The following is a 15,277-nucleotide window of genomic DNA, read 5'->3' on the forward strand; positions in this document are numbered from 1 at the left end:
CCCCCCCCTTTTTTTTGTACCTTGAGACAAATGTTTTTTTCCCCCAGAGTTGAAAGCTGTCCAAAAACAGGACCACACACGCCGCCGCCTCCGCAGGCCCGCGCTGCGCCCGCCCCCCGCCCTCCCCAGCGCGGCGGCCGCGGCCGCCGGGGCCGCGCACACTCCCAGCAGCCGGAGGGGTGGCCTCTCTCTCCACCCCCCGCTCCTTTCTCTTTGGACGCAGTGGGTGGGGGTGGGGGAGGGAAGGAAGCCGAGCGGGGGAGCCGAGACCGCGGAGGCCTGCCCCTGGCCGCGTCTCGGGGCGAGGCGGCGGCGGGCGGCAGCGGTGGCCAGCCCCGGACCCCCGGCCGCGCCGAGTGGTCCGCCCCGCGGAGGGGCCCGCGCCCCCGCCGGCCCGCCCTCGCCACTGTCTCCCACAACACCTAGCAGAGCGCAGCGCCCCGAGTAGATTACAGCGCGGCCTTTGTCGGCGGGCCTGGCTCCTGGCCAGGCGCCCAAACAATAAACAATTCCCCCTGGTGCGGGCAGGGGGTTTTCGCTGGCCACAGCCAGGCTCTAGGTGTGTGCTGGCAAATATCTTCATCAGTTGGAGGGAAGGGAAGGGACGGGGCCCGGGGAGGGCGCGACGGGCGCCGCGGCGTGCGCTGCTCTCTTACCTTCCACCCACAGCTCCTCCACGTTGGTCTCGAGATTAGCTGCCTTTAATCCCACAGCGAAGGCCCCAAATATGAGGAGGCCCACAACCAAGAACTTGCCGCAGTTTTTTTGAATGTAACAACCCAGTTTAAATAAGAGTCTCTGAAACTTCGCTCTCAGCCACAGCGGCGCTTTCCGGCCAGTAGCCTTCCCCTGGGAATGAAGCAGAAGGGAGGAGTGAAGGCCGGGTAGTCACGGTCCGCTCGCCCACGCCCGCTCGCGCGTACCCGCCTGAGAATCCCCCGACAGCCGTGGGGGGCCCCCGCGCAGATGGGGCGCGGGGACTCGCCCTCCGGGCTGGAACCCAGGATGGAGGGAACGCGAGAGGCGTGTATGTGTTGGGGGGGGGCGGGTCATAAATCAAAGTCAGGCTGCAGCGTGGGAGATGCACCTTGGGGACTGCAGGGGCGCCCCCACGCGTGGCCTGCACAGCATCCTTGAGTATGACTTGGGGAGCTGGGGATAGGGCGGGCGACACAGAAGGGCAGGCCAAAGCAGAGAGACAACCACTCTGCACAGGCCATTTTCACCCCGGACCCGAGAAGGGAGGGGCTGCGTAATCCCAGCGACCGAGCCCAGCACTTAAGCAGCAAACCACGTCCCGCTTTCCCATAAATCCTGCACCACCCATCACCCTTCTCTGGGTGCTCCGGAGAGGACCGCTGCAGGGGCCGAACGCTCTTTTGGAACAATATATTTCGAGTTCCCCCGTCTGGAGTGGCACTTAGTGGGCATCCACGTGGTGAGCGCGGCCGCGGGTGCTCACTCCCAACGCTTCCATAGCTTTGGAAGACGCCGTGTGAGCCGAATTAGGAAGTGGGGCAGCCATCTGCAACTTACGACAATATTTGTGATCGGAAGAGGGCAGCCACATGGATCTTTCCCTCCTCTCCCTTCCCTTCGGGTTAAACGTAACAAAACAGCCGACTGCACGGGGGAAGGGCCCAGGCCGGCGCAGGCGGGGGTCCTGGCTGGGCATAGGCTGCTCCCGGCGGCGGCGCGGCCCCGGTGCTGGCCGCGGCCCCGGTGGGCCCCCGTCTGGGTGCTTGCCTTCCCCGGATTCCACACATTTCAGCAAGCCTCGTAAACACAATGAACCCGACCGCTCGGCAGACCCGCACCGCGGATTTAAGGTGGCAATTTGTTTACAACTTTGCCTCTCCCCATCAGGTTCTGAGAAGAAGCGGCTCAAAAAATGTGAAAGAAGAGGGGGGATGTCCTCTTCCGAGGATAATTTTTAAGGGAGCAGAGATTTCATGCTCAACAAAAGTAAAACCGGCTGCCAAAAAAGGAAACCACCTTTATTTCGGCTCCCTCCCCCCTTCCTCTCTCCGCCTCTCTCCACTCCGCCTCCCCCTCCAAGATGTTAAGAAATGTGGCAGCGTTACAGGGGTTTAGCTGCAAATAGGGGCAGGGGCGCAGAAGGAGGGAGCTCCTAGCAAGGGGTACGGGGCAGGGCAGTGCTGCGGCCGCCCTCGAGGTGGTCCACTGTGGACAGCTTTCCAATGCTCCGGAAAAGGCACGCCAGGGAGGGCGTGCACACACACACACACACACACACACACACACACACACCTCCACCCCCTGCGGACCTCAGACAGCCCTTTCCTCCCAGGACCGGAGGGAGGGTTTGAATTTTTCAATCCCCACTTGTCTGCCTCTTTTCCTGGAGGGGTGTGTGTACGTGTGTGTGTGTGTGTGTGTGGTGGGGCTATCCCAAAGAGGAAGAGGAGGGAGGAAGAGTGGGAGGAGAAGAGAGGAAAGAGTCTGAAATGCACCTTGGAAATCTGCTCCAGAGCGAAGGCGGCGTCGCAGTAGCTGGGCCGGTGCAGATAGTCCCGGTCCGGCGCGGCCGCGCGGCGCAGCCCCCCGGTCCGTCTGCGCCTCCCGCCGCCGGTCGTCCGGCCCAGGGCCCCGCTGCAGCCGCCGCCGCCGTCCTGGGGCTCGGCGGTGTTACCAGCCGAGGCCATGTTGCCGTTGCCGCCGCCGCCACGGGGACCGAGGCTTCCCGGGCGGCCCGGCACGCTGCTGCTGCCGCCGCTGCGAACTCCCGGCGCGCCTGGGCGCTCGGCTCGCGAGGACGCTGCTGGCCGCCGGCTGCTCGGGCTCGGGCTCCGGTTGACAGACCTGCTGCTGCTGCTGCCGCTGCTCCTGCTCACACGGCGGGCGCTGCAGGCGCTGCTGCCGCGGCCGCTGCCGGGGAGTCAGACCCTGCGCCTTCCATTGCCACATTGCGCGGGGGTCCCGAGGTCTCTGCGGCCGCTGCTGCCCACATCCAGTTCGCGGGAGGGCGAGAGCCGGCGCTCGGAGCGAGCCTGTCCTTCGGACGCTTCCACCGCGCTCTTCGCGTCCCCAACTCCCCTTACCCGCCCCCCGCCCCGCGCCGCGACCCCTTCACTGCAGAAAGCGCCAGCAAATCCCTGCAGCTCCCGCCGGCTGCGCTGGCTCCCTCGGCGCCTCGCGAGTCGCCCGAGCGGCCGCGGAGGGCAAGCGCAGAGCCGCCGCCGCCGCGGGGTCGGAGGGTGCCCGGCGGGTCTCAGCGCTGCCGGGCCCGGGCAGCCGCCGTTGCCGCTGCTCCCGCGGCTGCTGCTGCTGGCGGTGGCGGCTCCTGAAGCTGCTGCTCGGGCTCTGGCTGCTGGGTTCGCGGAGGCTGCTCGGTCCCGGACTTTGCTTTCTTGTGCTCCACGCCGACCCGCTGGACCATTCTGCCCCCGCGCAGCGCGCCTCTCTCACTCCCGGGACCTGGGGACTCCGCTCTGTGTGTGTGCAGCGGGCAGCGGCCGCAGCAGCTCCTTGATTCAATAGATGAGATGGAAGAAGAAAAAAAAGAACTCTCTCCATTTGGAGAAAGAGGAGGAGGAGGGGAGGGGGTGGAGGGGGAGAGAGCGAGCGAAAGAGAAAAAGGCTGGAGCTCCCGCCCCCGGGGCTGTCAGATGGCTTGGGTTTCTGCGACGCGATTGGCTCGCGGAGGGCAGAAATTACTCAGCAAACATGACTATTATTAGCTGCTTAGCAACAGCTCACCAAAGTAGAGAGACCACCCAGGTAGGCAACCCCAGTGTGTGCATCCCCGGCTTCGGGGGGAGCCTCCGAGAGCGCCAACCTTCTCGCATGCAATACTTCCATTAAGGAATGCTCCCCCCTCCTTTCTTTCTTATTCCTTTTCTTTTCAACAGTGTCTTCTTTTTGTGAGTCGCCTTTTGCGCGCACACACACGCGCGCGCGCACACACACACGAGCATTTGCCTCGCGATAGACACGGGGGGATATGTAATATTTTTTTAAGCGCTTAAACAATTTCTGAAATTCCTCAAAGAAAACCCTTTCAGAGGCACCTTGGCCTCAAGCTGTAGAAAATACTGGGAGGTCCGGCTTGAATTCCCAGGCCTGCACCAATAATGACAGGGTGGTGGATAGTGCGCCAGTGTGTGCCAGATTTTTTTTTTTTTTTCCTCTCCTCTCTTTTATAACTAAAGGCAAGACTTAGGCTCTCGCAGGGAACAACGCCTCGCATTAAGATAAACAAAATGGAAAGTTAAAGAGGAAAGTAAGAACGTTGAGAAAAGCCACCCTTTAAAAAAAAAAATCCGTCTCACCGCCCCCCCCCCAGCCCCCCAGATAAACCCCACGACCACACAGTGCTGGTTTGAAGGAGTCAGTGTTCTATAAACGTGGAATCCAGACACTGAAACAGTCTTAGGAAAGCAGAAGAGTTTTAATTTGAATCTTTAATGTGATATTAGTAAAAGAAATAACAAACTTTTTTTTAACAACCCTGATAAATGGAATGTTTCCTTGACAAACAAACAAAAAAGTCCTGATTATTTTGGATAAGTCTGAGCCCATTATATTAACTGCGTCCTTATAAAAAGTCAGTTTTAAGCTTTTTTTTTTAAAAAAAAAATCGGTATGCATCCTCTTTCATTTAATAGTAGCGTGACGTAGGAGAGAATAAAGGCTTTGATGTCAGATTCATTCGAAACAAATTGTGCGCAGATAGCAAGAATTTGTCCAGAAACCGCGTCTACTGTCATCAAGATACCCCGGGGACTCGTTTTCCGTTGAGGAAAAAAACTCGCGCGGCCGCTTGGATTGGGTCCTGGGGTCAAAGACAAATTAAACTATCTACACAGCTACGCTCTTTATTTCAGGGAAAATAAAAATTATAGTGGAATGTGTTTTCTTACGTTTCCAAATTAAATTCCTCCCTGAAGTAGGCACCAGATTCACAAGCCCAGGATTCTGTCTCATTTTAGTATTTTTCTTTCTTTCTTTTCTTTTTTTTTCCTTTACGGAGTTGAACTGTAGAGGGAACCGCGGTAGCGAGAAGCCGCCTGAAGCCGTGAAATGGGGCAGTGTGGCTTTAAGATGCACACGGTCTGTGTTCATTGAAAAAAAAAGAAGAAAGAAAGGAAAGAAAGAAACCCAGATGGAGGGAAAGGGGGAGGAGCGGGGAGAAGGCGGAGCCGAGGCGGCCACGTGACCCCGGGCCAAGCTGCCCGTGCGCGCGCGCGTGTTCCGGTGCGTCCGCATGCGCGCGCCGGGTTCGGGGACTAGCTGCGCCCGCGCGGCCCGGGCCAAGCAGGTAGGAAGGTCCGTGCGCTGGGCCCGCGGCGGGCGGGCTCCTAGGTTTCTGCGCGGCCTCCGGGAGCCCCAGCGAGGCGCGCGCCCTGCCGGCGCGGACGGACGTGCCGGACGCGCCGTAGTACATTCCTGAAGGCGGACCGGCCCCCTTACGTTGCCCAATGCCCGCGCGGCCTCCCGCCGCCGGCCAATGACTGCGCGCACGGGGCCTTCCCATTCAGCCGCCCCGCGTCGCCGCTGCGGCCCGCTAGGGGCTGCGGCTGGGCGCGCCGGCCACCGGGGCGGTGCACGCGGCTGCCGCAGGGGGCCGGTCCGCCAGCCCTCCCCGCCGCCTCCTTCCTCTCCGGCGGTTCCCGGATCCCTGCTTCCTTCCCCTCGCTCCTGCTGCTCGCTTTCCACTGCTTTCTCTTCCTCCTCCACCTCTTCCCTCCCTGCCTAGCCTCGCCACTTTCCCTCTTCCTGGTTTTATGGGGAGGCCCTGCTCCCCGAATTCTGAGCTGGCAAAACGTGTGTGGTACCGGGAGAAGAGGGACAAAGAGGGTGTTCACGGGATCAGGAGGAGGACCCTAGTACCCGGCCAGCGCGGAAATTCAAAACTCACAACTCCCAAGCAGCACGTGATTTTTGTGAGCGGCTCTGGTAAGAGCTGCTAAAAATCCATAAGAAAAGTCAAGCACGGTGCAAGAAAAATGGCACTACTTTAATAAATAATAGCGCAGGAAAACTGGGCTCGAGACATAGCTAGTTTAATCTTGGAGTAAAACCCTGGTCTTTATTATGTTTGCTAAATAGCATAAAACAGGAAAAGTGGTTTGTTAGCTTTTGCTGAGCAGACATTTCAAGTCAAACCATTTCGTGCTTGCTGCTGGAAGTTGTTTAGACTGGGGGGGGCGGTTATCCCTAGTTTTACGTGTCAGCCTGTTTTTATTTTTTGAGGCTTGCTGACCATAAACACGTTGTTCTGGTTCTTTTTTAAGTTTCAGTATTAGCTCCTCTCCACTCAATCATTTATTTACAGGAGTTTCAAGGTAACTGCTTGGATTATGGAATTCTGGAGTAAAATTATAGGCTATGTACACGTAATGGCTCCATATCACTGTACACGCAGCTGCAGAGCCTCTGGATCTGGCCGCCTGTGCACCATTTCAATGGCAAAGGCTCATTTCCCTCAGTTTGACTTAATTCCTAAATGTTTTGAACATTGATCCCCGAGGTTTTCAGCGCCCTGAGCCCCTCGCCTGCTGTTTGATAGGTTAACTTTTCAGCATCTCAGACAATGGTCTCGGCCTGTAAACTCTACCCATTGGTTCCAGGACGCAATCCCCAGCCTCGCTCTAACAAGCGCTATCTTAATCTCCCCACCCCCCACCCGCCGCTTCCCCTGTGGTCTGCTTTTTTCATACACAGAGATGAATTACTTTGAGGATCTAATTGGCCTTGTTTCTGTAACGTTTTAAGAAAGGGAAGAGGAGCCAGTGTAAAAGCCTCCTCGACTTGGGTGGTCAGGGCTGAGGCTGCCCCCAATTTGCCTCATTGCTGATGCATGCGAGTGCCACATTCCCAGCGATAATGTTGTTCCTAATCAATCTGCCCTTATTTACATTTGTAAGCATTGTCGGCTTTAATATGCATGCCCTGTGCAGGGGACTGCTGGGCCACACCGGGTTTGTTAACTTCCAACTAACCACAAGGATTCCACAGACCTGAGATGAGGCTGATTGGAGGAGCCAGGCCTGCTAAGGTGTCTGCTGGGAGTACAGTCCCTTATTAAAGGCCCTTCTTCCTGGAGGCTCCGCTTGTGAGAGTTACCAAATAAGTGAGAGCTTAGGGCCTTATCAAGCAGCAGGGTTGCCAGCCTCTGAGAAGCAAGAGCCAAGTGTTCCAGCTCCCTTTTCAAGTAAAGTTCATGCCAATGAATAAACTGACATTTTTTTCCTCCCCATCAGGGCCCACGATTTCTCATGGGTGTCTGAGGATTTCAAAACAGATTCCCTCAACTCTCTGAATTCTCACGTCCCCAGCCTTCTCTCTTCCAATGCTTCCAATAGCCATGGCCATGCCACACACATCTCAAAAATGACATCAGATCATCCAAATGAGAAGATGACCCTGAAATAAAACATCTGCCCTTTGTGTGGGGATGTACGGATGATAAGCATCGTGAGAGCCAGACTTGGTGGAGTGGAGAAGCCACAGTGAGATTTAACTTCCCACTGGTTTCTCAGATCAAACCAAATGAGTCTTTAAAATCCAATGTAATTTAGCTAATTTCTACAGAATATAAATGAATGAAGAGGTAAATTATTCCAGTAATTTATATTCACCTCTTTATACTCAAAGGCCATTTATAATTTTGTCCACTGAGTTGAACACTCTATTCCAGAAATCTAAAGAATCACAACATGACATTACACTCTACAGTATTCTTGAGGGGGTAGGATGGAGAGAGGAATTAGAGACTTGAAGTACTGTTCTATCTATGGATGGGGAGCCCAGGATATGGGATGTGAGTGATGGGCCAGGGCCTGAGCAGTTTAAAGCAGGTACCTGGGATAAGAGTTGAGTCTTGACTCAATTCAAGCCAATATGCCACCATCCACCACACTTTCTTGGCTCCCTAAGAATGCCTTGTTATGTTTTCACTGGCAGCTTTTGTATTTATTTAAAAGGGGCTGGTTTAAAAATGAGTCTAAAAGATTTCAGGGAGGAGGGGGAAAGAAATCCAGCGACCACAAAATGTAAAACCACTGGCTGGCCTCCCCTCCCTCCTCCCTTCCACCTCCAGCTTCCTGCTCTTATTCCTCTCCCCTCCCCAGGCTGGAGGAAGGGGAGCAGCCCTAGCCAACTTGTCAAAATAATGCTGCTAATTACCCCTGATCTCCTTTAATGGGAAGCTGCTCCCAACTCCACAAAGGAGTAAATGAGAGGTCTACAACACAAACCAGGAGCACTGGCATTTTTTGAGCTTACAGTGAGCTGGGGGGTAGGGAGGGCAGCAGAGGGAAGATATCCTGAGAAATATCTATGCTCATTACTCCCGGTTTAAATACTAGCCTGAAAAGGGAATTAGACTTTACTCAATGCCAGAAGCGACTGGTATTCTCTTGCTAAGAATGTCACCGATTGCACAGAGAATATTCAAAGCTTTCAATAAACTTGAAAGAAAACATAACATTGATGCTCCTATTGATTCCCGCCCCCCAAATATCTTCTTAGCTACGTTGCCTTACTCTAATGGATAAAGATGTAGTCTTGAAAGGACCAGACTATGAACATTTTCCCCATCCCCCGCCTCATCTCTGTTTTTCTCTATATCTGTATCAAGCTTTGCGTTTGGCAGAAGGCACACCATTCATTTCAGTGATCTCTACCATTGGGTCTTGCATGAAAAAGAAGCTGAGCAACATGATCCCTTTGACCCACTTCTGGAGCAACAAATTTATTAGAGATATAGGCATGAGAAATGAAAGGGAAGTAAAACAATTCCAGCTTATTGTGTGTCTTTCTTTCATACTGCTAATCCGGTTTACACATCACGCCTACATGTCTCAATAGGGCATTATACACTGTGGCAGAGGCTGGAGAAAATAAAAGGTGTGTGTGTGTGTGTGTGTGTGTGTAAGAGAGAGATATGAACATAAAAACAGGGAAGACGTTTTAATCCATATTTACCTCTTCAATTTTTCTATCTATAGAAAATTGAAGATAATTTGTAAAATAGCTTTTTCATAAAAATAATTTCAAATAATGCTAACCCCTGTTCAAATAGCTTGTCAGATTATGACTAGATTATAACCAGAAATTAAATACACCTCTCACAGTGAGTTTGAAATGAAGCTAATAGCCCAAACTGAAAATGGGCAGATTGAGATGGTGGGGCCTGTTGGGTGTCCATCTTAATTCAACACTTTAATTTTAAAAGTCATGGACTCAAAGATATTTTATAGCCTGGTGCAAGGACTATGGGTGACAACTGGAAGACACAAACACAATTGAAAGCCCCTGGTTTTCCAACACAGGGACAGGATCACCTGAGGCAACAATTTATCCTGAGGTACCACCCAGAAGTAATAAGTTATAGTAACAAAAGATGACACCAAAAAGCATTGTCTTTCTTTGTGGAGGCAATTAATTGCATGTTGAACTAGTAAAGAAAAAAAAAATCCGAACACACACAGAATGCTGAAAAAAAGACTATTGTAGTAGTTCAAGACCTCAACGATCCAATTATTAAATGTTCAGAGCTGCCTATTGTGGGACTTTATTATTTATGGCTAGTTCTTTTGTATTTCTCCTCCCCAGGGAGGAAGGAAGGAGAAAAAGAGGAAGATGGTCGTCTCTTCCAGGTCCAGAAAAACAGAGGTCTCTGTTCCATATCATCTTCCATATGGTTCTTCTTGGGTGACAGAAAATGGAATCAGAAAACTTTGGACTCAACGTTCATCCACACACTACACGTCATTTTAAACGTGGACTTAAATGCGTTGAGATATGACACATGTCACCCAGAGGCACAGTCTCTGGGGCTCTGGTGGTCCTGGTGTTCGGACCAGGTCTGTGAGGACTTGGGCTCCCCTGAGGCCGCACTCAGTTCTGGGATACCCGCCCACCTCTTTAATGGGTGGCAAGCACCGGATAGCCCGAGTCCATGGGCGCAGGAGTCAACACATACCTCTTCTCCGCCCCTGGCCCCTTGTGAACTCAAAGCGCCTTTTTGGACCCTTTTCCCACCAACGGCGGCAGGGAGGTGGGTGTTGGAACCCCGGAATTGGGGGAGGGTGCTTCTGTCCAGCCCTGCGTGTGCCACTCAACCAGGGGTCCGTGCCGGGCGCCGAGAGCCCCGGGTGTGGGTGCGAGAGCGTGCGCCGTCCCTCCAGCTGCTCTCGGCCAAGCTCCACCGAGCGGAGAGAAGTGGCTTCCGCGCGCGCTCCCTCTGCGCCCCGGCCCTCCCCCCGGGCGCTGTCACTCTCCGCACCGGCCCTTCCATCACCAGCTCTGCCTCCACTTGCGAGTCAGTAGCCACCACCAGGCTGATGAGCGGAAGCCAAGGTGGCGACCTTTTCAAGCGTGAAAATGGGATCCCGGGCGACCCCCTCCGTGGGAATTCCCCCCGGAGCCGTTCCCCGGCCGGGCCCTGGGCAGCCAGCCCCCTCCCGCCCCGCAGGGCCGGCCTCGGGGGCGGGGGCCCGGCGCGCGAGCGAGCGTGGAAGCGGGACAGGCTCTCCCGCGCCCCGGCGGCGCAGCCCACCCAGCCCCACATCCGCGGCGCCGCCAGCGGCCCGCCCCTCCCGCCCGGCGCTCGGGGCTCGCTCCGCTGTCCGCTGCACGGGACGCCCCGCGTCGCGTCGCCGCGTCCCCGCGCCGCCCGGGGCACAGGACGCGCGAGGGCGCGGGCGGGGTGGCGGCGGCGGTCGCGGCGCCGGCTGCACTCACCATAGCCGGCCGTCAACCCTGCCCGGAGCGCGGGTGCCGGTGGCGCGGACCTGGGCTGGGATTTCACATCAATTCCTTTTTTCCGGGCCCCGCTTTCCTCGTCCTCCGCGCCTCCGTCTCTCCCCGTCTTCCTCCGTTTCCCCCTGGCCTCGTCGCCGCGGGTCTCTTTGTCTCCCCGGTCGTCGTCGGTTTCTTCTTCGTGGTCTTCGTCTTCTCCTCCTCCTCCTCCTCCGTCTTTACAAAAGGGACGGAAAGTGTAAAATCCCCGGCGCGCTGGGCCGCCGGAGGCTCTCGGCGGAGTGCAGCGCGGACTCACAATTACAAGCCTGTTTCTATTAAGCAGTTCCATGGCCCTCGGCGTGGGTGGTCTGCCGCGCCATAGGCAGGACCTGTCAGGGTCACGTGACGGATCCGAAAACTTTACCCCTTTACAATAAACTCAAGGAAAGCAAAGTAAACTCGAGGAACGTGCTATCAGCACAGCCCTCCTGGGTAAACAGGCGCTCCCCTCCCCGCCTTCCTGGGAGGCGCCCGGCCCGCGAGCTCCGGCGAGCCCCGGCCGCCCCCTCCCGCCCCTCGCCGCCCGGCCTGCGGGGGCCCGTGGGCTGGGGGTCTCCCTCGCCTTCCCCACCTTGCGCCCCTCGCCGCCACATTATTTGCTAACATTCGATTGTCTCGCCGGGACCCCGGCGGGGAGGAGGTGCTGGGGGAGCGTGGAAGCTCAGCTCAGCAACCCCGGCCGGCCGGGAAGTGGGGGGCGCCCAGAGGACTGCAGGAGAACACCAGCCTTCATGGGCTGCGCTCGCAAAGCCCTTGCCTGCGCGCATTCCCACGGAAGCGCGGAGAAGCTGGGAGCCTTCTAGTTGACAGGCCCACAGGGAGCCGGGGGAGCCGGGCACAGAACCAGAGGTTTCCCGGGGATATGTTCCCTAGGACAAGATGTATGTGGATTCGTGTCCTTTCTGTCGGACGTCCCCGGGAAGTCGCTACTTCTGAAGAGACTAAGGTGGAGTCGCTTGGAAACCAAGATTGGTAGCTGGCTGAGGAAGCCCTAATTGATATTTGCCTCCTTTCCCTTCCAATTACTGTGGTTTTTGGGGTATGCCACCCAAATGCTCCCACCCACGCTGCCTTCCCATACGAAGAGAGCTTGGGTGCTTGGGTTAGAGGGGCTGGGGGATCCTGCTGAGAACGTTCTGGCCTGTCGCCCTGCATGGCAACGCCCTATTCAGGAAAGACCTGAATTTTATCTGCTCAACCCTGGCCGGGGAGACTCACACAGCTGAGATGTGCTGTTTCAAAAGGACCACATTATGAATAAAGATGAATTCCAGTTACAAGGGCAAGGGGGAAAAAGTGTGAAAATTTGCTGAGACTGTCTAGAGTTAACTACCTGGTCCTCCAACAAAGCCAGCCCCCACCCCAGCCCAGGGCCTTGTACAGGCCAACACTTTACTCACCTCATTCTAGGCTGACACTGTGATTAGGTGTGTGTGGGAGCATGCCCAAGCCCATGCGTTATTAAATAATAATAATTCTAGGAGTTACAATTTATCCCCTCCCCCAAGATGATGTACCATTCTTTAATAGGGTCATTTGAGTTTCCAGAATGTGTGCTAGAGATGCATTAAGTAATTAAACATTGGAATGCTGTGCAGACCTGTGAATTAGGCTGGTCTAGAAAGCGTTTCCTACCAACTGACTTCAGTCAAAAATGGACACAAATGAGTATTGACTGAGCTTGGATCCCAAGAGTCAGGCAAGCAAGCAAGCAAACAAGCAAGCAAAACCCAAGGGCCCTATTTTTGGTTTTGTTTTGTTTACGGTATTGGGGATTGAACCCAGGGCCTCATACTCAAGCATGCTCTACTACTAAGCTACATCCTCAGCTCTCCCCACTGTTTTAAAATCTTATTTTGAGACAGGGTGGCCCTAAGTTGCCCTGGCTGGCCTCTAACTTCCAGTCCTCCTGTCTCAGCCTCTCAATTAGCTGAAATTATAAGCCTGCACCACTACACTGGGACCTATTAATCTTTAATGTGGGTAGGCAAAGACCTCTATCTCCAAATAGAGTGGTCTAGAATATGAAAGAGAAAGGGGATAAGAAAAAGGATAACACCCGAGCACAGGCATTCGTGGGGCCCACAATATGAAGCCCTCGGGTCTACCCGTTTTGTGGGAAAATTCTAGTAAAGGTTGTGGAGTTGACTTTCTGTAGTGAAAATGAAGAGCCTTGTGCAATCATCCAGAATGGACATTGGTTTAGGAGGACCTGAGGCGTTAGCAATTTGTGGGGTGACGGGGGCTTCTTTGGGAACTCAAAATTACAAATACAGAATTAGGTGCAAGCACTTGGAAGAGGCTGGACAGCGAGGGAAGCTTCAGGAGCTTTCTACAGTCCTCTGCCTGGAGAGTGCATGGAGGGAGAGGGACTACCCAGACCAGGGTCGGCGCTGCACGTGTTCATCTAGCTGCCCAAAGCTTTACAATGGGGACCAGTTGGTCTGAGAGTTAAATACTCTCAGAATTGAGAAAGGCCTGCTGGTGAGGCAGGGAGCATTAAGCCTTAGGTGTTAGAACCTCAAGATTTGAGAAGGAGGGACCACACTGGAGATGCTCTCTCCCAGAAGCCGCCTGTCCCCCATCTTCTTTTGAAATCAGTCTTTGCAAATGATGTCAGTGCCTCTCTTCTCTCCACTCTGGGACGCTTGAGGTGTGAAATCATCAAGTTGGTGACACGCATCCTGGTGTTACTCTGTGTTACCCTGTTGTTTCTCTAGGCCTCCCCACCAGGGTGGTCTCACTCATCAAACGGCTGCTTCTATCCTCTCAAGTTGCTTAGGCCTCATCCCTTCTTGCAGAAGGAGCTCTGCAGCTGCCTAATCTAACAGCCCATTTGGCATGGAGGTGCTAATGACTGACAGGGCTACCAGACAGCTCCAGCTCAACTCTCCACTGGGGCCTGTCCCAGCTGATAAGCCAATTGGCTTCTGTGCATTAATAATGGCTAATGAGGCTACTAGACAAAACTTTTGCCAGTTAACTGGGACCTTTAAAGCCATACTCAAATAATTCCTATGTTGGAGATTTCAGGATAATACCGGATGGAGATTTGGGAGGCACTGAAGGAGGGGTCAAAAGAAAGACTCAAACCAGTCCCAGAACACACCTCATAGGCATGAGCAAATCTTTGGATGGGCAAGATCACCCTGGCTCTGCTTGTCTTTCTGACCACTGTTGCTATTTGAGATAGTGTTTCCCTTGTAACATCCACACTCTTTACACACCTCTGTGCTCACCCAGTGTTCAGCTTAAGCTTCCCTCTTCTCCAGCTCCCACTTTAGTGGGTGCCTAAGCATAGTCACTCATTCCCTCGCCCTTCCCAACCTCCAGCAACTGGAAGGCTTTCAAATGAATAGTTGAGGGCTCTGAAGAAACCTTTGCCCAGATTTAAGAAGCTCTCCACCTCAGGATGAATGCCACTCTTGCATACAGTCAGTGGCCACACCGTACTGGCCACACTTTGGGTGTGGCCATTCTTTGATTCTGGATCAGACGGCTCCTCACAAACTTCCATAAAAGTGATCTTGTTCCATGCAGGGATTCCATCCTAAAATGCCTAGACCCAGCACCCCCTCTGTGTTCCTCTTTGCCTCTTCCCTATTAGAAAGATATTCCCAAACTGAGCCGATTTGTAATATTTGGGCTTTTAGGAATGGAGGGAAAGGATTATTTAAAGGTGCTTGGTTGTTAACGACATGAAATAAGATGACATGAACAAATGAATTATAATAAGATGCATCGAAATAGTCAAAGGAATTATTTACACAGCAAGAACAAAAAGGAGGAGGACAGGGTCACAGTGCAGAAAAGACCTGATGTGGTATGAATAGAAGAACATTAATAGAACAAACAGTTTGGAAATGAGGGAGTGGGGTGAAACTTGAAATATAAACCAGAGGAACCCTAAGGAGGACGGAGACAAGTAGAAGTATTTGTAGTGTTCAAAAGATCAGATGATAATTTCAGAACAAGAGGAAATAGGTAGAGAGATACCTGCGGGACCCCTGCCTCCAAAAAAATGAAACTCAAGTTGTTCTTCCTGCAACCGAGTATTATGGTTTGGATCTGGAATGTACCCCCCAAACTCATGTGTTGAAGGCTTGGTCCCCAAAGTAGTGATGTCCAGAGGCGGGGCTTTTAGAAAGTGATTGGATTATGAAGACTCTGACCTTATCAGTGGATTAATCCATTTGATGGATAATAATTTGAATGGACTCCTAGAGGAAATAGAAACTGTAAGTAGGTGGGGATCATTGGAGGAAGTAGGACACTGGGGGCATGCTCTTAGGGACCAGATCTTGTCCTCAGCTCTGGCCCCTCAACTCTGCTTCCTGGCCACCATGAGCTGATCAACTTTCCTCTGCCACACCCATCTGCCATGATGTTCTGCCTCCTCTCAGGCCCACGGCAGTGGAGCCAGCTGACCTTTGACTAGGACCTCTGAAAACTGCAAACCCTGAGCCAAAATAAAATCCTTCTTCATCTACGTTCTTGTCAGGCA

The 15,277-nt window shown here is 53.9% G+C and overlaps 1 protein-coding gene across 4 annotated transcripts in view; it reads right to left on the reverse strand.

Annotated features, from left to right (window-relative positions):
* Positions 1-10,789, reverse strand: part of Ptch1 (patched 1) — a 66,854-nt gene extending 56,065 nt beyond the window's left edge. Inside the window, exons 1-2 of one of the 4 annotated variants that reach the window (XM_076836790.2) lie at positions 10,714-10,789; positions 657-849 (exon numbers count right to left, since the gene is read on the reverse strand). In XM_076836790.2, coding sequence (XP_076692905.1) covers positions 657-849; positions 10,714-10,716 — 196 coding nt within the window. In that variant the 5' untranslated portion in view covers positions 10,717-10,789. Of the gene's footprint in view, positions 1-20; positions 83-656; positions 850-1,536; positions 1,742-2,474; positions 2,816-10,713 lie in introns of those variants that run through there. The other 3 variants (XM_076836788.2, XM_076836793.2, XM_076836792.2) reach the window with 3 other exon arrangements.
* Positions 10,790-15,277: the final 4,488 nt, after the last annotated feature.

This window comes from Callospermophilus lateralis, chromosome 17, assembly GCF_048772815.1.
Source record: "Callospermophilus lateralis isolate mCalLat2 chromosome 17, mCalLat2.hap1, whole genome shotgun sequence".
Classification (NCBI taxonomy): Eukaryota; Metazoa; Chordata; class Mammalia; order Rodentia; family Sciuridae; genus Callospermophilus; species Callospermophilus lateralis.